Source organism: Alosa alosa, chromosome 10 (genome assembly GCF_017589495.1).
Source record: "Alosa alosa isolate M-15738 ecotype Scorff River chromosome 10, AALO_Geno_1.1, whole genome shotgun sequence".
In the NCBI taxonomy this organism is placed as follows: Eukaryota; Metazoa; Chordata; class Actinopteri; order Clupeiformes; family Clupeidae; genus Alosa; species Alosa alosa.
Genome location: NC_063198.1, coordinates 18,315,225 through 18,336,206, shown reverse-complemented (window position 1 = coordinate 18,336,206; position 20,982 = coordinate 18,315,225). Strand labels below are relative to the sequence as shown.

The 20,982-nt window shown below is 41.2% G+C and overlaps 2 protein-coding genes across 7 annotated transcripts in view; one reads left to right on the top strand and one right to left on the bottom strand.

The window, feature by feature from the left end:
- Nucleotides 1–641: 641 nt before the first annotated feature.
- emp3a (epithelial membrane protein 3a) lies at nucleotides 642–5,513 on the bottom strand. 2 transcript variants are annotated; one of them, XM_048254922.1, is made up of 6 exons: nucleotides 5,346–5,513; nucleotides 3,989–4,119; nucleotides 3,030–3,108; nucleotides 2,342–2,444; nucleotides 1,879–2,019; nucleotides 642–1,604 (listed from the first exon to the last, which is right to left on the bottom strand). In XM_048254922.1, coding segments are annotated over exons 2-6 (501 nt in total). In that variant the 5' UTR covers nucleotides 3,991–4,119; nucleotides 5,346–5,513; the 3' UTR covers nucleotides 642–1,428. The 2 variants fall into 2 exon arrangements, with proteins under 2 accessions (XP_048110879.1, XP_048110880.1); XM_048254923.1 differs by lacking the exon at nucleotides 3,989–4,119 and having other exon boundaries at nucleotides 5,346–5,512.
- A 507-nt stretch (nucleotides 5,514–6,020) lies between these two features.
- si:dkey-264d12.5 (coiled-coil domain-containing protein 30) overlaps nucleotides 6,021–20,982 on the top strand; it is a 30,089-nt gene continuing 15,127 nt past the window's right edge. The window contains exons 1-19 of one of the 5 annotated variants that reach the window (XM_048255919.1): nucleotides 6,021–6,693; nucleotides 7,885–8,058; nucleotides 8,354–8,474; nucleotides 8,576–8,778; nucleotides 9,810–9,966; nucleotides 10,521–10,580; nucleotides 10,858–10,973; nucleotides 11,122–11,199; nucleotides 11,330–11,382; nucleotides 11,726–11,897; nucleotides 12,295–12,378; nucleotides 12,641–12,808; nucleotides 13,124–13,279; nucleotides 13,705–13,875; nucleotides 14,150–14,305; nucleotides 14,407–14,472; nucleotides 19,001–19,128; nucleotides 19,309–19,399; nucleotides 19,803–19,951. In XM_048255919.1, the coding sequence (XP_048111876.1) occupies nucleotides 6,655–6,693; nucleotides 7,885–8,058; nucleotides 8,354–8,474; nucleotides 8,576–8,778; nucleotides 9,810–9,966; nucleotides 10,521–10,580; nucleotides 10,858–10,973; nucleotides 11,122–11,199; nucleotides 11,330–11,382; nucleotides 11,726–11,897; nucleotides 12,295–12,378; nucleotides 12,641–12,808; nucleotides 13,124–13,279; nucleotides 13,705–13,875; nucleotides 14,150–14,305; nucleotides 14,407–14,472; nucleotides 19,001–19,128; nucleotides 19,309–19,399; nucleotides 19,803–19,951 (2,342 nt within the window). In that variant the 5' untranslated portion in view covers nucleotides 6,021–6,654. The remainder of the gene's footprint in view (nucleotides 6,694–7,884; nucleotides 8,059–8,353; nucleotides 8,475–8,575; nucleotides 8,779–9,809; nucleotides 9,967–10,520; nucleotides 10,581–10,857; nucleotides 10,974–11,121; nucleotides 11,200–11,329; nucleotides 11,383–11,725; nucleotides 11,898–12,294; nucleotides 12,379–12,640; nucleotides 12,809–13,123; nucleotides 13,280–13,704; nucleotides 13,876–14,149; nucleotides 14,306–14,406; nucleotides 14,473–19,000; nucleotides 19,129–19,308; nucleotides 19,400–19,802; nucleotides 19,952–20,982) is intronic. The other 4 variants (XM_048255917.1, XM_048255916.1, XM_048255915.1 and 1 more) reach the window with 4 other exon arrangements.

Below are 20,982 nucleotides of genomic sequence, written 5' to 3'. Positions count from 1 at the left end.
TCTAATCCCCTTACGCAGCAGAGATAGCACAGAGGAGCTTGACTAAAATGGGGAACGTACAATAATTAATTAGCTGGTTTTTAGAGTGAAAATGTAAGACACTAATTACATTGTGGATGTCAAATCAGATGTCTGAATGTGTGTGTTTGCGATGTTTGTTTTTGTGGGGGATGTATTTGTTTGAGAGACAGAGAGAGAATGTGTGTATGTGTGTGTGCCTGTGATTCTGTGTGTGTGTGTGTGTTTTGGCGTGCCTGCCCCCTCAGGTATTTATCTACACATGCCATTCTAAGAATGAATTTTACATACTTGCATACTTGTGTGGATAGTGTCTGACCTTTGTAATGCGCGTTTGAGTGTGAGTGCATGTGCCAATGCGTGCATGTGTGTGTGTGTATGTGTGTGTGCGTGTAGGTGTGCATGTGTGATATGGAGATGGGCAGCCACACCTGTAGTGTAAATACAGTTTTGTTCAGCCTGGCATAAATAAAGATCAGTAGGCTCTTCCATGGGATTAACTATATAAACACAGCTTTCATGAGTATATTCGTGTCTGCAGGCACCAATGACTTTTATCAAGCCATCTCAGCAATTTGTAGGTTAATCAGTAATCAGGGGGTCACAAAATTGCAGTCTAGACATTTTATTTACTTTGTGTTTATTAGAAAATATATAAGATATAAGTGCTGTCATTAGTAGTCGCAATACAAATGTTGCCCTCTCCTCCTTGCATACAGAAGGAGCAGAGTGATACACAAACTTTGGTCTCAACTAGAAGGTCTTTTGAAATCTTTTCATCTCGTATTATCACAAAATATGTTTTCCATAATTTGTACAGTTTCTTTATGGTCCTCAAAAAATGTTTGCCAATATCTAAGAGATACTTGCTTTACTTCTACACTAATCACAAGGAAGAAAAACAATTCTGTGAATTCTTTTCTAGACAGCAAAATGTGCACTTAGGTAGGTTTCTGATACTTTTTGGTCTACCATAGCAATAATTTAGTGGGACCACCATGAACCTTTGCCCCCAAGATATTCCTGTGCAATCTGCAAACAAGAGATCTACATGGGGGTCCATAGTAGAGAAAGGTGCTAAAAATGTCAATACTGCACTGAATTAACCAGAAACCAGAATTCCAATTTTAGGATTTATGGTTCAGATCAAATGGCAGCAGCAACTACATAAATCTTCACCTTTGGTTGTCCATGATATTTTGTTTACATTTCACATTTTGAATATACAAAATGTTCACCAATCCATCAAAAGGTCTGAGCAGACTAACATAATTACATTATATTTGTGAGTCTAAAAGAATTTTCTTTTTTTATTAAAATAAAACACTGCTTAGTGCACCTTTACTTCATACCGGGGCTCACTGACCCTAAAATGACCCCATCCCAACAAATCAAATACCAGTTAGGGGGTCAAGCCCGTTTCCTCAGATGGACATACAGCACCCCACTCAACATCAGCAGGGGTACACACGCCCAGGCCATAATGAAACAGAAGCCGAATTTGCCTAGTGTGAGTTCGCGGGCGTCCTGGAGGATGTCCTGATGCTGAAACGTGTAGATAAGAGCTGCAGCGAACACCGACATACCTTGAAAATGAAGACCCGGGGGAAGGGAACGGTTCAGTTACACACTATATATACAACTATGATGCATACGGGAAAGAGATTTTATGAAGACAGGGTGTTGTATGACTTACAAACAAAGTTATAGTAACACTACAACTAAAGAAATGTTTTCTGAAAATGTGTACAGTAGGGTGAATATGAAGGCCTAGTACTCAATCAGAATAAAAACAAAATGGCAGATGATAAGATTTGCATGTACAGAGATGGCAAATGGCAAATTCTGTCATTAGCCTACCTGCTACAATCTGGCAGAGGCCCGTCAGGTAGAAAAGGCCTCCTTTGGACATAGTGAAGAGCTGACCCAGGAACACCAGGAACGAGATGGACGAGAAGACCACACCGAGGATCATCAGAGCCTGGACTGCTTGAAGCCAGTCTGGAGGAAGAGGTGGACAGGGACAAGACATGTTGGAAAGCTACGCAAACCTAAGACATTTATTCAACAAGGGGGTTTTTATCAAGTGGTACCAGCATTCAGTAAAACACATTTAGCAATGTTCGTTAGTGCGTTCTTTTTGTTGATGTTAGATATGATCTAGGGTAGATATGTGACACAAACATTGGTTATTGTGGGTTTTTTTTATATCCGCAGACCACAATTGCAAAAAAAATGACTTATGCCATTATTTTAGAAAGGTGACGAAATAGAACCGAGCTCAGTCATGAGCAGAATGAGTGTAAATCATCCCTATCCTCACCAGTCTCAGTGCGCGAGGAGCAGAGCCATGTTTGGGTGGCATTGTCAAACATGCAGTTGTGCCACAGGTCTGATGTCTCTATCTCTCCCCACGCCCACCAAGACTGAAACAGAAACAAGAGACACAACCTGTTTATTCCTACCGACGAATGCTGTGGAGGTGTCCTGGCACCATTTAGGATTAGGAATATTTTCACTTGACCATGTATCTATAAGTGCCAAATAAGTTTCCACAACAAGTAAATGGGACTTTTACAAATACCTGGAAGAAATTTAAAGCACTTCAGCTAGGCATTTAGGGACAAACAAAACAGACAGCTGCTCTTAAAGTGCATGTAAATGTAAAAAAATGTAAATGTAAATCAGGTTTCTCTGCCAAGTATACTTGTGTATACAAGGAATTTGGTGTCTGCATTTATCCTATCCGTGAATTAGTGAACACACAGAGCACACAGCGAGGTGAAGCACACACTAACCCGGAGCCGCTCAGGGAGCAGTGAAGTGGTTAGGTGCCCTACTCAAGGGCACTTCAGCCGTTCCTACTGGTCAGGGATCGAACTGGCAACCCTCCGGTTGCAAGCCCGAAGCCCTAACCAGTAGGCCACAACTGGCCCCTAATGATAACAGTATATAGGCTATGTCTTCATTTATGGCCAGTGCTTCTGAGGCTCTGATGCATTGAGCCTTACCTTCTCCATGATGGCGATGAACAGCATGGCCAAGGTGACCAGGTGTAGCACAATCACAAACAGCAACAGGAGAGCCATCCTGACAAAACAGTGAATGAATGAAATCTAGACCACCAGCAGCTCTGGCTAGACAAAAAACTCTCTCGCTATCTAGGGTTGCCACCTGTCCAGGATTTTCCTGATTGTCCAGGATTTTCATGGTCTGTCCAGGAAAATAAAAATAAAAATCCTGGACACTGAATGTCCCGGATTTTTGTACATGATGCGCAAAATGTGTATTTCAGTTTAATTGAAGTGTGCCTACGTCCATAAACGTATGCACAGCCTTATTGGCTCTACAAAAATGACGTAGCATAACATGGGTGGTGGTGGTGGGGGCACGCAACGTGGAGGTTCATTAGAAATGGTAAGGTGGAGACGGAGAGTGTGTGGAACAAGGAGAGACAGAGAAAGAAAAAGTTTATTCCACATAAGCAAAAAAGCAGAACCTAATTATGTATTCCCCCTTTTTTCTCAATACTGCCCCCAGGTGTCCACAACTAAAAACTGTTGAAAATATAACAAAATAATAAAGGTCTGCTATTAAATAAAGCAATTAACTAAACAAATAACTAGAAATTGTCATTCTTACTAATTTTAGCTATACAATTGTCGCTTATAATGACGGTTTTTATCTTGGGTTAGATGTGCGAAAGGCGCCGTTGCTTACAAACAAAAAGGTCGATTGGATGGTCAAAATGTCCAGGATTTTTGTCAGACACAGGTGGCAACCCTATCGCTATCTCTCTCTCTGTCTCTCTCTCTTTCTGTCCCGGGAGGGAGAGAAAACATGTCGTGGCTTTCATCAAGTTCCTCTACATGTGCAGTTAGGAGGTTATCTGTGTCTCTCCATGACCCATATCAACCAGGGGAATTAGCTCAGGCTACAGGCCTGCGGAGGCCTCTGGAGAATGACTCACATCAGTTGTCTTTTACAGGATTGTGTAAACAAGCTCCTGGTCTGTTTATGGCAGTTCAAGACTTCAAGACTTGGTTCTGCATTTTTGTTCGAGTGAGCATCAGTGCAGTTCAGTGAGGAGGACTGAAGACACTGTGAACAAAGCTGTGTTAAGTCAAACAAATAGGATCCAGTATGCCATACACTTTAAATATTTGTGTGGAAAGCCAGCTGAAGGTAAATAAAGTTATTCTCACAAAGTGAGAGCACCTCACTTACACCCCCATTTGAAATTATATTTCATTAATTCATTATTTCATAAATGTTCAGTGGCCACTGATCATCTGGACTAAATATTTCATGTCATTAGTGTTTCACTATTTTTCTTGGAATACATTCAGTATCCTACCCTGCTACATAGACCTGTTCTGTTATGATAGACCTCAATAAAAAAAACATACAGACCAGCTTAGGAACTGATGTCATTCATTAGTGGTTTGTATGCGCAACAGAGAAGTCATTCATGGTCTGGTCTACATGTTTTGATCGCGCCTTTTTCACACAGAGATGTGAACGAGGGCCAAAAGTCACAACACTAGATTTAGAGGTCCTAAATTGGGAAGCACACGAGAGAACCCAACCCAAAAAGATTCCACAAACCCTCTTCCTTAGCTACCGTTAAAGGTAAACACGTCTGAATATAAAATCAGTGCTGTGCTATTTCCAAACACTTCAGCCCAACCAGAGCAGGGCGTGTCTTTTTAGTAATGACCATTTAGAATGAACGCTCGCATGTGTACCCACGTTTTCTCAGTCTGTTTCCAATTAAATAGCTTTCTAAAGGGTTAGTGTAGCCTCAAGTTGTGTAACAAAAACGGTAGGCTACCTACAGTAGTGTAGACAATTACTAATAATTGAGTAAAAGCAAGCATTTGACGAAAAGAGGCTCTTAACTACATCATGTTATAAAGAAATGAGTAATTAACTCAAGCAAGTAGAGAATGAAGACAATTTTACAAAACATGACCCATTCCACCATCACTCAACATTTTAGTGCATTTTTCACTATTTAATGACTTCTGAAAACAAGTCAAATGTTGTTTAAGAGCTGCAAGCAAATTGTAAATTTAAAACCTGCTAAAAAAAAGTACCATTGACATTGCAGGCTATGGCTATATTTGCCTCCATCTGCCATAAACTATGACCATACATGCTAAACATTCATGAGTCTATCTGTATATCTGTATGTAAACATCCTGACATTGATCAGACTATGTCTATCACAGGATCCAAGTTTTGAGATAGAGCTGACAGCACTATAATGAAGCACTCTAATACTTTATATAAATAACAGAGCAGAGAGAGCTGAGACAGCTTACCTTCCCAGACAACTTCACTTCTCAGGCACAACAAATGACAGCTAAGAGGCAAACACATTCACTTCTCTCTCTCTCTATTTCCCTCTCTCCTTCTCTCTGCTGGTCCTCTTTTCCTGGCAGCACTCCCCTCCCCCTTCTCTCTTCCTCCTCCTTGTTCCCTTACTCTGAGGTTTGGGAAAAGACGGCAAAAGGAATGCAGGCTTGGTTGTAATGGGAGTTTCTCAACGCCCATTTCCGCCAGGAGCCCCTCTGCCCTCCCCTAAAAAATCTGAAACTGTAACCTCCAAACCCAACGAGGGCCCCACTCCTGTCTGCCAGTATATGAGAAGATGTAGTTGCCAATGGACCAAAGAGAGTTTGTAAACACACTGTTGGAAATGTGTGGACTTACATTGAATTACAGAACTTTGCTGTAGCACATCTGTCATAAACTCTCTTTTTCTGCTTATTTTAATCAGTAATGACCTATAGAGTATTAACATAAAGTTACAGAGTTCATCAATTCTGTGCTTGTTTAAACTCTGAAGGGGATTTCTATGCAAATGGCACATCTGCAACCTCTTGGGTCGGCCATCTAACGGTATTGTTATACAGTAAGATAGGCCTACATTGTTCTGGAGGCAGCAGAAACGGAGTGAAATTGCTCTCCTCTGGAGACCATTACAGCTTTTTGCAGTTTATGGTAATAAGACCACCCCCAAAATGTCAATGAGCTGCTGTACTTCTCCTTCAATTGCAGCAGCCTCTATCAAGATGCTTGGAAGCCTACAGTATCAATGTACAGACTTAAGTGTATTGAAACGAAAAGGCGACAACTCTGTCACAAGTTAGGCCTAGGCTACTTTCAAAAGTGTTGCTTATAGTGAACTGTGTTTGCACAGTAGATTTATTTTAAGGTTTCCTGGTAATCCGGATGCAAGTTGGCTAAAATTTAGTCTGTAGTAGCCATGCTACTCTGGTCTGTTTTTATTCTGTGTGAGAGAGCAGTCTCCACCACATGTCGCTGCATCTTACAACATGATGTCATCGAAAAACAATGTATTGGACACATATTATTTTGATGACAACTTCTGAATTATATCGTCTAGGACAACAGATTTGAGAATGCGTAATCTTGTATTGTGCCGTAATTTGGCGCATGTTATTACGTAGTGGCTACATTGTTAGCCAACAACGTTCTGAATGACTGAAGTTCTAATGTACTTGAACAAAAATGGAATACTGGCTAGTTTTCTTTACGACCGGGGACGGAAAGTCAACGTTTAAACGTATGCTCTGAAATAAGAATTTGTTGATTTTGGATCCGCTCATGATGGAGTGGAGTATGGAGGCGGCGACAACGTTCGAGGTAAGTTGGAAAGGATGTAAAAGTTGACCGCCTAGTTCACCAGTTATCGTAAACTTTATCCAAAAATCTTATTTAATTTCTTCTCGTTGTTAATGGTAGGTTAGTGTGTAGCCTACATCTCTATTTTTCTCATCGTTTCGTAACCCCGATTCATGTTGGCTTTGACATCATTAGTTTTATTACCGTTACTTTCGTAGCCTTCATTCTCCCAAATAATGCACATGAACGAGGTCTTGATTAGATCTCTGTCCTTTTATATTTTGCTCGAGTTTGTGCAACTCGATCAAATCAACACATAGACTACAACGCCAGCAAACCAGGGGAACAGTTGCAAACAGCTGCACATAGCAAACATGTCTCAGTTCCATTTGTCACCCTCATGAGAAGCTGTTTGAAAAAATGTGTGGGTATGCCTATGCCAGGTGTTAGGAAAAACTAGTTAAAAAAAAAGTTATGGGATTTGGCAGACGCTTTTGTCCAAAGCGACATAGCCTACAAATAACAACAATACAATAGTTACATTTAAGCGTAAACAATTTAGACAGTTGGTAAGACTAACATTAAGGAGAATAGCATTAATAAACAACAGTGTCAATTTAATCAATTGCCTAGTGAAAATAAACAAATACTATAATATACAAACAATAACACGAAACCCTTAAATAAACTAAGTGCATGTTGAACAAATATGCCTTTAGACCCCTCTTGAAAGACCCCATCACCTATCCCCTATCACAGGAGGGTCTTGAATAATTGACCTAGCGTTTATGGCTGGTCGACACAACAGACGCTCATAATAAGACCGCAGTGGGCGGTTAGGGATATATATCTTGATTATTGAATTAAGATAGCAGGGAGCAGATCCAGTCAGTGTCCTATAGGCCAAAGTGAGAGATTTAAATTAAATTCTGGCTACTAGGGACATCACAATAAAACATAATCGCTAGGTAATATGGTATATTACATCTGTCTTCATGTGTCAGTGTTTGCATTGTGTGTGTAATATAGCCAACCTCGTTTGGCTAATGAGACCAGGTTGAATATAGCCTATAAAATATACTGCAGGGCCAACATTTTATAGTAGGCATTTTATATGTGTGTGTGTGTGTATGTATGTAGGTACGAAACACATGCATTTCACACACACACTCACACTCATCTGAACTCCCCCTCCCTAACCTCTCTCCTAAGGAGCTGGCCGATTTGGAGATGCGGCTGCTCCAGGACGGCTTGCGCCCCAACGCTGAGCCTGTGGAGCGGCTGCTCCACCTGTGGAGGCTCTGCCTGCGTACCGAGGGCAGCATGAATGCCGCCAGGCTGGAGGTGAAGGCGCTGCAGGAGGCCCACGACAGAGAAAATATGGAGGTAAATATATAAGCACTCTGTTATGGAGAGCAATGGTATATGACCCTATCTATGACCCTGTTATTGTAGGAAATCAGATACAGTTAATTTAAGGTAGTGTGTATGATGACAGGCGTGTGTATACTGTACATGTTACATGAGAATGTGAACATCTAGGTGTAACCGTCACAGAAAGATGATGATGTCCTTTTGATTAGGGCTCACTTGTGTGTGTGTGTGTGTGTGTGTGTGTGTGTGTTTGTTTGTGTGTGCATGTGTGGCTGCATGTGTCTGTGTGTGTGTGTTGTAATTACAGGTGCAAAAGAAGCTAGACCAAGTCCGGGTTCTGATCGCCAAGCAAAACTCATTTAATGTCAAGCTTGAGGAAGAAAACCAGCAACTGCATGCTCAGTTGAAGCAACTGCACCTCGATAAAGGTCAGGCTGCAGCCTCGCTGAGACCCACTGCCAGGACCCTTGCAATGTGCACTGTATAACAATATCTGAGTGCTAGCATAAATCATATTTGTTTCTTACAGAGGCTGAGAAGATGGAGGTGGCCGAGCTGCTTGACCAGGGGGGCCTGTGCGAGATCATCTTGTCCAGCCCCAGCGAGCAGGTGGCTTACCTGCTGGTCGAGAGGGCCTCTCTCCTGGAGAGATTGCAGGCTCTGGATGTGGAGAAATCCCCATCACTCATGGCCGCTGATCCTGCAGCTGTCTTCAAAGATGGCATGGATAAGGTACCCACAGTGATTTGTGTGTTGTTACTGAAATGATCCAAGTTGTGTCTGTGCCTCAGCTGGACTATCATAGCATAAGAAATTCAAAGTTAAAGGGATCAATGCACTGTAGTTTTATTTTAAGGACTGATCAGAAAATTTTTTCTAAATATTAGAGCAGTGCGTGTTAGTGTAAAATGAATAGTTTTATAGCAAGGCATGGTGATGGTTTTATTGAGTAGTCCATGTGATGCAAATAATAGCTGATATTGCTCAAGGATTTAGCTTTGCTGAGTTCTATGGTCCTCTTTTGGTCCTTTGGTAATCTTAATTACGGATTAAGTCCGGTAATCAGCATTTTTGTTAACTATGTGCTCTCCCATTACACGGTCGCCTAAGCATCAGCTAAAGGACTAAATGTACAGTACTTCAAATGTAAATGTAAATATATGTCTAATGTAACATCCACACATCGTTGTTGTATAGCTGTCCTTCCACAAGGCGGTGCCGTCTCGGGGCCAAAGCTCCTGGAAGAAGCTCTTAGGACTCCGTAAGGCTGCTCAGAGCAAACAGAAACTAGCAGTTGTATGTTCATCTCAGCAACATCACTGTAGTCATTATGCATGGGGGCTTAAAGGGGAGAGGAGGCAGGATGTTGAGCCTTCCAGTGAAATGTCTGTGATCCAAACACAGCTGAACTAACTGGCTCTTTTTCAGCACGGACCTCGTCTCATTTTAATAACATCTCCATTGCTCTCTCCTGTCACCTTGTATTGTAATGAACTAACATCACTCAGACTTAGTCTGTACTTACTGCTCATCTAAAATGTGACTTCAGACTAGCCTTCTATATTGCCTTTTGCTTATACTGTAGTTCTCTTTCTCTGTAAAGCTGCCCCTGGATGATAAATTGCAGTGTCTTCCAGTTAAATAAATAAATCCATTAACAACGCATGGTTTGTCTTTTGGCCATTTTTGGTCATCACCTCAAGATCTACCCCCAAAAAAAAAAAAACAGTCCAAATCATTATCTGCCCCCTCTTGTGAGGCAGTCCTCTGGTGTTGAGCCCTCGGAGGATTGTGGTGCTGAGCGGCTGAACCTGGAGAGAGACCTGGATGAGGCCTCCCGCCGCCTGTCCATGGCTCACAAGGAGATCCGTCGGCTGACGGATGAGCTGGAGTCTGCGCACATGACCCAGAAAGCCTATGGTGAGGGGAAAGCCAAGATTATCTTGTTCTAAAATGAGATGTCCTTTCCTAAAGGAAATAGCAGCACTAAAATATAGTTTTGTGGCTAATTAACACACCCCGGTCTCACTAACCCTTTATCTACTGCGTTTGGAAAAATAACACTGATTACTGATCACAGACACTGATGAAGTACCATGAAAGAGAACCAGACCTGAGGTGTGTTCAAATTTGCAAACGTTTGCAAACAGAAACAGAACACTCCCAAACAGTTTGAGGAGGTAGATCTCCACAGTGTTACCGTTACAATGGAATGTTCACACCAAATTTAACTGTTCAGAGAAAACATGTTCGCCACATGTTCACGCCAAATTTGAACGCACCTCTAAGAGAGAGAGAATTCTCTAAAGAGAATTCAGCTGTGTGATGTCAGTTATAGAATGTTATGATTTGATCAAATTTCTGAACATGTTCAGTTTATGTGTAGCTTACTTGACAGAATTAGGCTGATATGGAAAGTTTTTATGCATAAGGGGGTATTTAGTTTTACGATGTGACGGATGCCTTTTCCACAGAGACAAAGCTACAAGAAGTTGAATTTCTCAAGCAGGAAGTGGAAAGGCTGAGACTCTATGGTAAGCCTGGGATAATATTTGTCTTCAACATTACATTCAGTTAACCAACAATGACCTCCCACCACAAAGGAAGGGTCACATCACATACAGCATCTCAGTAATTAACAGTAATTAACAGTAATGAATCATTTAACCCTTAAAGGAGTACCGTCACACCGGTGTGACGGGAATGTTGAGAAATGAACGTTCTAAAGAATATCTGGGTTCATTGAATTCAACATAGAATTTTAGAACCTTCAATTGTTGCGGAACTTAGAATGTTCAAAATCTGCCGCAGATGTTTCCGAGCTCCAGAAAGCCAGAGAGCTAAATGAGCGCCTGGACAACGAGATGAGGATTCTGAGAGAACAAGTGCGCTCCGTGGACAATGAGCGCATGCTTCTCCTTGCCTTGGTAGGCACGCAATGCAGAACGTTTAGGATCTATGAGTGTCTATTCCTTCATGCTAGCATATATTTATCACTCACCATTCATAAAAGACATAGGGTTTATGGTGGCACACAGCTAAATATTTCAATGTGCTGTTTGGGTTTTGTTTTAGCTTGATAAAAAAATGATGGAAGGAGCTGAAGCTGAGGATGAGGAGCATCCTCTGATATCACTGCCTAAAGTAGAAAAGGTAACATGAATGCGTATAAAAGCAGTGGTGCTAATCCAGAAGTCATTTAGTAGATAGTCTAATGTGACTTGCTACCAGCAAGCATCCCTGTGCTTGAGAGTCTTTAATCGTAGGATCTGTGTCGTTTCAGGTGGAGATTAGCGTACAGGCCGTAGATGATGATATGGAGAGTGTGCATGAGAGGTACTGTGCCAAACAACCAATTGCATCTCAGCACACCCTGCATTTTTATGAACTGCAGCTATTTAAATAGTGTTACAGAATGACTAAATACTGTATGTGAAAAGGTGGAATGCTCTTTTGAAGGCTGTTGGGAAAACTGACTTTACTTAAAAGGAATATTCCAGCATAGCTTTAAAATGTGAATAATAGATTTTAAGTTATAAAATATAAAAAAAAAACTGTGAAAAGAATTAACTTACATTTCTCATAATAATTTAGCCAAATATGTTACCCATAGTGAATGACAACATCCTTGACAAATGGACGCATGTGTCACAAAAGTGTCATTTACTGACCCGCACAGGTGCCTTAAGGACCTGAAGGAGAAGGATGTTGAGCTGCGCAGGCTGCAGACATGCACCCAGCAGCTGCAGAAGGAGCTCAGTCAGCTGCAGCTCCAGAGAGACCAGGCACAGCAGCTTCTGGGAGAGCAGGAGCAAAACCATAGGAGTACTGTGGAGGACCTCAAGAAGGAGGTGAGTCTGGGGCAATACTTGCACTTATAATTATTTGCCACTAGAGGTCGATGAAAGACAGTTTTGTGCAGAGCCATAGATGGCTCTGGTATTGTGCAAATGTAGACAAGAACAATGTGTGTGGTCTTCTAGTGGAAGGGGAAGTTATTCTTGTCTATGCATAGAGCTCAGCTGTCTATAAATTGATATGCTTTTATTTGACTCTGTCTTTTCAATGTATTTTCTTCCTAGTTAAAGAGTATGTTATATACTGTATGTATAACAGCCTATGTTCACCTCACTGCAAATGTACCTGATTTAATGACTTGTCATGAACATGTCAATTGTAATGATGAAGTAAATTAAAGTTCACTACAGAATCCAACTCCATACATATTTCCTCCATATGGTGTCCTAGCTGGAGTTTCTGGAGTCAATGGTGAAACACGCACAGGTTGAAAACCAGAACCCCCTTATTGATGACTACAAGGTCCTAACCAAGGTAAACTAGACTAAACCTTATTAATGGGTCAAAATCAAGATTACTCAAAATGGCAGCAAAAGTGTACTAATCTAGAAGATAAATGGTAATAAGAAGGGAATTTAAATAGGCATAGGGACTGTGAACATAGTATTGCCGTATAGTAAGAGGTCATTCAGTGAACTACTGAGGAGTAGTCCTCATAGTCGGAGAGATCAAGAATGTCCTTGAAGTACACAATATTCAGTGAACTATCAGCAATACTGTTTGCTTGTGTCATAAGGCGGAGAGTGTGCTCCAGCAAAAAGATGAGCAGTGCGCAGAGATGTTGGAGATCCTCCACCACAACATGGCCTTATTGAACACTGCAGAGGCGGACGTGCTATCAGGGAAAGAGAAGATCACTGAGCTAGAGAAACTTAATGCTGAGCTGGACCACAAGAACCAGCAGGTAAGAGGAGGAACGAAGCACCTGCACAGCACCAGCTGTGAGTCAGATATGCCACAGGTCCCCTCAATAATCAGCAGCAATTAAGTGATACGTGCCCAAATGAATGCATATATTATTCATCCTCTCATAGATTGGCCTAGAATTTAGGTCTAAACCCCTGACACAAAGAATGTGTTTTTATTCTCCTCTGAAATTACATTGTGTATGCACATTTTAATCAGTTTGATTCATTGACTTTAATTATTGTATACAGTATATACATGAAAAATATTAATGCCATGAGACAATGTATGTATAATGTATGTGTGCTCGAAGGTGCTTGCTGAGCTGCAGGAGGCCTTGGCCAGAGTGTCCGAGCTGGAAAGGAACTGTGAGTCTAAGTCTGCCGAGCTTCAGAAGCTTCTGGAGAAGAGCAGGGAGCTTCAGCTCCACCTGGATACAGAGCAGAACATGCACCACCAGAGCCAGCAGGTAAACAGGGCCTGTCTTCAACCAATTGCCTACATTTTAAATGCACAGTATTTTTCAAAACCTTCTAAATTAGACATATTGAATAGCAGTCTGTAATATGATCGCCACATAATGGATGAAGTAGGCAGTTGAAGCTTTGTGCAGTGCGGATTGAGACTAGTGCTTGAGTGTCACTAACAGTATACTTTATGTGCTATTGCAGGCTTGTCGTGGTGCACATAGCGAACCTAAGTTTGTGTGAATTGTTGTAGTGTATGACAGTATAGGATCAGTAGTCCTTGCTACTGCCAGTCTCCAGCTTTAGGAGAGGTCAGGTCTGGGGAGATCAAGATTAACCTGTCCTTGAAGTGTAAATCATGTCAATTTCCTGATTGATAAATACTATAGTCAGTCAACTCTATCACTTATACTGTTTGTGTCATGAGGACCAGGAGAGTCTGCTCCAGCAGAAAGCTGAGGAGTGTGCAGAGATGAGAGGGACTCTGGAGAACATCAGTGGCCTCTTGCACACTGCAGAGACAGAAGTGCTCTCAGAGAAAGAGAAGATCACTGAGCTGGAGAAACTCAATGCTGAGCTGGACCACAAGAACCAGCAGGTAAGAGAAGGAGTGAAGCACCTGCACAGCACCAGAGTGAGAGTCAAGTATGCAATAAGTCTCCTCAACAGTGAGCTGCAATTAGCAGCAAGTAGCCTATGCCCAAATTAATGCAAATACCTTCACTGATTGATGTGCACAAGGCTTAGAATGTAATGCTACACCCCTAGTATATAAATTATGTTGTTACTCTCATTACTTTGTACTTAAGCATATTTGCTTAATTTAACTAATTATTATACATGAAAAAGATATGTTTGTCGTGTGCTCGAAGGTGTTTGCTGAACTGCAGGAGGCTTTAGCCAGAGTGTACAAGCTGGAAAATAATCGTGAGTCTCAGTCTGCAGAGCTTCAGAAGATTCAGGAGAAGAGCAGAGAGCTTCAGCACCACCTAGATACAAAGCAGAACATGCACCACCAGGGCCAGCAGGTAAACAGGGCCTTTGTTTCATGACTAGAAGTGTTTGCTGTATGTAATAGGGAGTGCATAAGTTAACTCTTCATCCGCTAATACTTTATTTTTGTGTAAAGGAGCTTGATGAGCTGCACATGGAGTTGAAGTTGGAGAAGGATCGTGTCTTTGCCAAGGAGAAAGAGGTGAGGGCCAAAGTCAGGCCTAATATTCAGCAAGTTGAATTTATGTCCCAATTTCTCTCCTCTAGGTGTTCGATGTCCAACAATTCAGTTTACTTCAATCATAACATCAACATTATCTTTTTGCACAATGTTATCAGCGTAAATGTAATACTTAGTGTTATTGAAAAGGGAAATTACAGTAAGATAACATACATACTATTCTCTTATGTCTTCTATTTTTCATTTTTATGTAGGTCATTTTTATATAGGCTATACTAATGTTTGTGAGACATTTCACGATAATTGATCACTATTTTGCATGTCATGGATGTGCAATGTGTCATGTTATTATAGTACTACTTACTATTTAGCATGCCCACACTTGAAAGCAGACACTAATCAGAACTATGCCACCGAGGTGTTCTTAAATGTTCGTCTGCGCGACTGCAACCCGTACCAGTGGCCTGGTTCACCAATGCGTTTGGAATGCAGTAAAAGTGTAACCTATGTGCCACTACAGAGAGAACACATTGTTTGTTTATTTGTTTTTTGGCTACTTATTGACCTAGTTTGTTGCGGAGCACATGTAGGCCATCATCGCTACTTAAAAGCATTGTTAGTTGTGGAGTACTTGTATCATCGCTATGGGTCAGATGTCTTTGAAATGTAATCCATTACTGAGTACAGACTACACACTAATTTTTGAAATCAGCAATAATCCATTGGATTACAAAAGCAATGTAACATAATCTGAATACTTTTGAATTACTTTTGGATTACTTCAAATAAAAAACTCAAAATTAAATACACTGAATAAAAAAGACACTCAATGAAGATGATTTTGATGCTACACTGACTTAAAATATGTACGGAGAATAGCATGTCTGACATTGTATACAGATTTCAAATACAAAATACTTTGTAATTTTGTAATTTGTATTTTATTGGGTTGAGGAAAATGACTGTATTTTGCATTAAAATACTTTATTGTATTTTTATATTTTAAAAAATACTGAAAAATAATCTCTGTGAGACATCTATGTGATTACGTCATAAAAGCGCAGAATGATGCATGGATGCTAATTGGTGCTGACTTATGCCAAACAGACACTGTGATGTTGACCTGATTTTAGCCCAGAATCAGTTGGATCTGACAAACGTTTGAATCAGGTCTGTCCGATTGTTGTGTTGTTTCAGCGGGCTCACGACTAGAGCCCTACCAATGAATCGGGTGTGCTGATATTATCTGCCGATATTTGCTATTTTCCAATCTATCAGTATCTGCGTTTATATAGTCAGGTAATTATTTTAAAATTAAGGAAAATAAAAAGGCAAATATTGATCCTTCATATTAATATCCAGTATTGTCTTCCCAGCTTAACATTACGTCCAACAGTAATATAATGTTAGCTACTAACAGTAGCTAAGGTGTTTAGTCACAATAATAGCACAGTCACAATAATAGCTTTGTTGGTTCCACAAGTGCTCCACAGCAAATGAGGTTTATAAGTAGCGATCGATTATAAAAAAAAACCACATTCTCTGCGGCCGGTCGCACATAAGGGGCTTACAGATAGGAAGCGGCATGCGCTGCACTCACTGCAAGGTTGTGCTGGGTTGAGCGAATGGCCCAAAGATTTGTGTAACGCTATTTCTGCTACTTTATTGTAAACATGTAGCCCCCACTTTCCCTTTTAAACACAAATTGCATGTTTATGTGTAAACCTCACTCCTGATCTGGGTCATGGCACCAATGCCTTGTGTTGATTTGCACAGCTCAGCCCTGCACTCGCCTGGACTCAAACTTGCAAACAGCTTGGGAGTCGAGCATGCTAACAATCAAGCTAAAAGCCCAGGCTGCTGGCTCTCTTACTAGCACAACTCTTAAGGCGTTGGGAAGGAAGTTTACACAACATCCATACTGCACAGATATGTACCAGCTAGCTACAGTTACACAACTGGAATAGGCCTATAAGCAGACGTTGGGGGTTGTCCTCAATTTGGCCATTTGTCCTCACTTTATAAACAACTTGTCCTCCTTTTCAGAGTTGTGGTGTCAAATCCACATTAAATAATACAACATCAAAAGAAGTCCGCACACCGTGGATGTATACTGCAGATGATGGCTTTAATGCACTCCGGAGCATTAGTTAGTGAAGCAAGCTAAGCTAAGCAAAGTAAGAAAGTGAGCAGTGAGCAAAGTGAGCTCAGTAAGCTAACATCCTCTGGCTGTTGTCCAGCCTTTATACCCCTTCAAGTCATCCCAGACAAGACCCACTCTGTCTTAACTACCACTCCCACTATCTATCTTAACAGATAGCTGACCAGGTCACATATGGTCCTTCACCTTTGCCCTCTCATCCTGTTTTTCCTACATTCTTTAGGTTTTGATCACATTTCCTGGCGCCAAACCTTATTGATGACCCTGTCAGCCAGATCTGCTCTTTCCCTTAAACCAGTCTTCCTTTCCCACACTGAACATACTACAGACTTCAGTTTCACAAAACAGTGATATTACACAGAATGAAGATACTACATAAAAGATATATAAACTAAAGGATATATGTCAATAAAAGTCACGACAGAGTCTGGTTGGTGGCCTGACGTAGTCATACTCAATTCTAGTCAGAATATGAGTCTGATACTGCTCCATTGGTACATAATTATGGGGCGTGTTTCAACCGATACAGGGGGGAATGCCTCTGCACTCAATTGGATAGCCCTAACCAATCAGAGCAACAAAATAGCTTACCTGAGGTGTAGGAATAAAACCTACGAACCATCCTTCTTCTCCACAAATGCCATTGTTTTCTGGTCTTTTGTAAAAGTTAGTGCCGTCAATAACTCCTAGCCTACAACACTCATTAGCGAAATCTAAGAGATACGTAGAAGGGTAGGCTATTAGAAAAAAACTGATGGCCTATATCCCCTCCGTTTTTAAAAATAATTCTGTTGAACACTGATATGCTACAAACAAGTTAAACAGCTGGGAAAGGTTGTCGCAAATCCCTCGAACAGGTGGTCAATCAGAGATTTCAAACGAACGAGGGAACATGTCGCAATGCAACAGCGCTGTTTTCCCTTGATTAAAGTGAAACCACGAGTTTTCCCACATCTCAACTTTGGCCAAAGTTTTCAGAAATAATCGTTTTCAGTGATAACAATCTCATTAAATAATATGCATTTTCCATATGGGATCTTAAAAGCCATGTATCCTTCTAGCCACAGCGTTTTTGTTTCAAACATAAGCCTAATCTAAGCGTGCTCAGATGACGTGATAGACCAGGCGCTGTTGCTCACCTGTCCATCATCGTAAAGGCCGATTTGATTGGTCCACCTGATCTAGGGCGAGCATACTTGCTCCACAATGGAGCAATGCCAGACCGAACTTCCCGACCTCAAATGTTGTGGGCGGGACTAAGTTAGGAATGGCACCCAGGCTAATAATCTTTCAGATTTGGGTCTGGAATCTCCAGGCTACTGAGAAGTAGCCTCATGTAACAAAATGAGGCCTACATTTTTCATTGAAAAATATTCTCGAGTAGATGTGAACAGTATGCATTAAAGTAGCCTACTTCTATTCGTAGGCCTACAATTTATTTGAGGGAAATTTGTACAGTAGCCCCTCTAGCACTCACTGCCCAATGTTCAGTGCGTAATGCGCATGGTGAGAGCAGCAGCACTAAATGAAACAGACAGCAGGCATATCTATCTGTCTATTCAGTCGCAGATAGACAACATCATTTGTGATGAATAGCTGTGATGCAGAAAATGGTCTGACTGCAGAGAATGACAACGAAATGTGAACATGTAGGCCTAAGGTGCTTTGATTAGTCTAGGTCTAGCCTAATAGCACAATTATTAAAACAACAAACAACGCCTTTTAGTCCTAAAACTGGTTTAATTCAGTTAAACTGGCATCCAGGCCGTGCAGATGGGAGCGATATGTAGGATCCTGATTTCTTCTTTTTTTTTAAGCTGCTTGTTTTTATTGGAATTTTGCCAGCATATTATGTTCACGTCATCGCATTTTATGAAAATGGTTGCACTGCTGTTTGTCAGGAAATTGGACTATCATACCCGTTCAGATTTTAGGTGCACCCCCGTTTGTGGTAGGCTTACCGTCCTTTATTATTAATTGCCACTTATTTGTGTCTGCTTTGGTGGCATTTAGAAAAAACGATTTAACCCTCAACATCCTGCCCTTACTTTTTTAACATTTCAGAACTGTTCCGAGACCGATAACGTTGCGTCCACAAAAATAAGACGTTATGCTAATTATCATCTAAATGCAACTTCTATCTAGTTTGAGGACTAGAAATATGCACTCATCTATAAATAACTTCCAAAACATTGCACCCTTGTCAAAATTTCACATGGCAGAAAATAACGTACTGTAGGCCTATCTGATCATTTCACTGTCTCACAGCCTACTTAAAACCGTGGTGTAACTTTTCCACTGCATAGGCCTATGTCATAGATAGGCTGACTGGACTAGCCCAAGTCATTCAATCAATAACTAATAATTAATTGCATTTATTTACTCCAGTTGCAGGAGCTGCAGAAGCAGCTACAACAGACTACCATTGACTTTGAGAAACTCCAGAAGGATGCCAAGGGCTGGTCTGATGCCCTCCACAATCAACAGGGCGAGGTGGATGATTTCATGGAGCAGAGGTAGGTCAGGCTTCCAGATAGCCTGATTACTCTGGTAGGCTACAGAGCTTGGGGCATATAACCATGGTTGGATTTGTAAAGGCAGGTGTACACTGTACCTTGTCGTCCCCATGTTATATGTTTCCAAATATGTTTAATATGTATATGTGGGAAACTTGTGTGTATGTGTGTGGCACACAGGAGACTGTGGCTGCAGAGGGAGGGAGAGCTTCAGCAGGCGGTGGAGACCCTGGGCAAGCTAGAGGACACCCATAACAAATCTGCTGAGCAGGTGTGTTTGTGGTAGACTACTGTTCTATATTCATTATGTGCCTGCTTTTGTGGCATGTGGAAGAACAATTGTAATACTCAAAATACCAAACTCAACATTATTTTAATTTAAGTATGTGTGCGTGTGTGTGTGTATGTGTGCATTTAGTGTTCCATTTGCGTGTGTGTGTGTGTGTGTGTGTTCAGTCTAATCCCATTAAATTGTGGTTTTAATTATAGCTTTCATAATTTCATAAGTGTTTTTATCTGGTCTGATACATTACTGTATACTCTTGTTATGTATATTATACAGAGTGATAATCTTTTAGTCTAGTAGATAGTATAGCCTGCAATCCTTGTTAGTGTGACAGTGAGCCATACGTAGATCAGTATGATTGTGAATGGTGTGATAACTGCATGGTTAGTTACTGGAACTCCAGGGAGAGGTGAGGAACCTGGCACTTGAGCTTGAGCTGGTGAGAGCTGAGAACGAACAACTGAAAAATGAGGCCAAGGACATGGATGTGGATCTGGCAACGCTCAGGGCCCAAGCACAGGAGGCTGAGAAGCAGAGGTATTCTCCCACATTTCAACACTTTTAACTGATTGTTTCACTGGCCGACTTAACTTTTGGGGCTCTATCTTGCACTCCAGCGCAATTGACTTTGTATACTCACGCTTTTGTCTTTCCTATTTTGCAGTCAGCAAATATTGGAATTTTCCCTCTACAGGTACATGTCTGTAAATTAGGGAATTCGATTGCGCCCACGTTGGAAAGTTAGGTCAACTCTTTCTCGTTGTTGAGTTGCCTGATGGTAAGGTACGGCCGTAGCTTACACCTGCAGGAGCCATTGGCTGCCTGTGCTGCGCAACGCACACTTCGCTCTTCTCATCTATACAACGCAGTTTCCGTTTCTGCAAACCATACTGTACATAATTACAAGGAAAAATATTACCATACGAGGGAAATCAGTGTGGTGTCCATTAAGATGTGAAAAAATAGGCATAAATCTAGCGTACACATTTCCATGAATCATGGATGTGTTGATGACATAAATTAGGAAATATTAGAGGACTTAAGGAGACGTGATGTTGAACTGCATGCCGATGCTATTTAACCCAAATGCCCCAGCAGCAGCACAGGAGAGAAGAGCTTATCTGACAGAAGATATATGTGCATTGTCTATAGAGAGAAAATGTTAGATTACATTGCAAAAATATCACCATGCATTCATAACCTTGTGATTCAGTGAGAGTGATCCCATAACATCGGAAAGTATGTTTTTGTGACAATTCTGTATTACATTTTGTCAAGAGGAAAAATCAATAGCTAACTGTTCCCAACTGAACAGTGCTTATAGCGCTGTGAACGTTCCTGGCTGCGCCTGGCAAATCTGCCATCATAATAGCAATCAGCTATGGAACAAGCGTGCCTGTTGTTAAAGGGAATGTGAGATGACGCTCTGATTGGTTTCTTGCACGTTACACCCAAACCACACCCATAAGTAATGTAGCTACTTCAGACCACCCCATTTTAGATTAGCGTCTGGCGCAACAGTCATTTATCCCGCCGGTAAAATAGCAACAGCGCCCAAGATCCGCCCT

What these genes read in the sequence shown, in the direction of transcription:
- emp3a (XM_048254922.1), bottom strand. An exon ending in CTCCTCGCGCACTGAGACTG is followed by an intron (nt 2,020 to 2,341) that starts GTGAGGATAGGG and finishes CTCTTCCTCCAG; the next exon opens with ACTGGCTTCAAGCAGTCCAG. An exon ending in CCTCTGCCAGATTGTAGCAG is followed by an intron (nt 1,605 to 1,878) that starts GTAGGCTAATGA and finishes TTCATTTTCAAG; the next exon opens with GTATGTCGGTGTTCGCTGCA.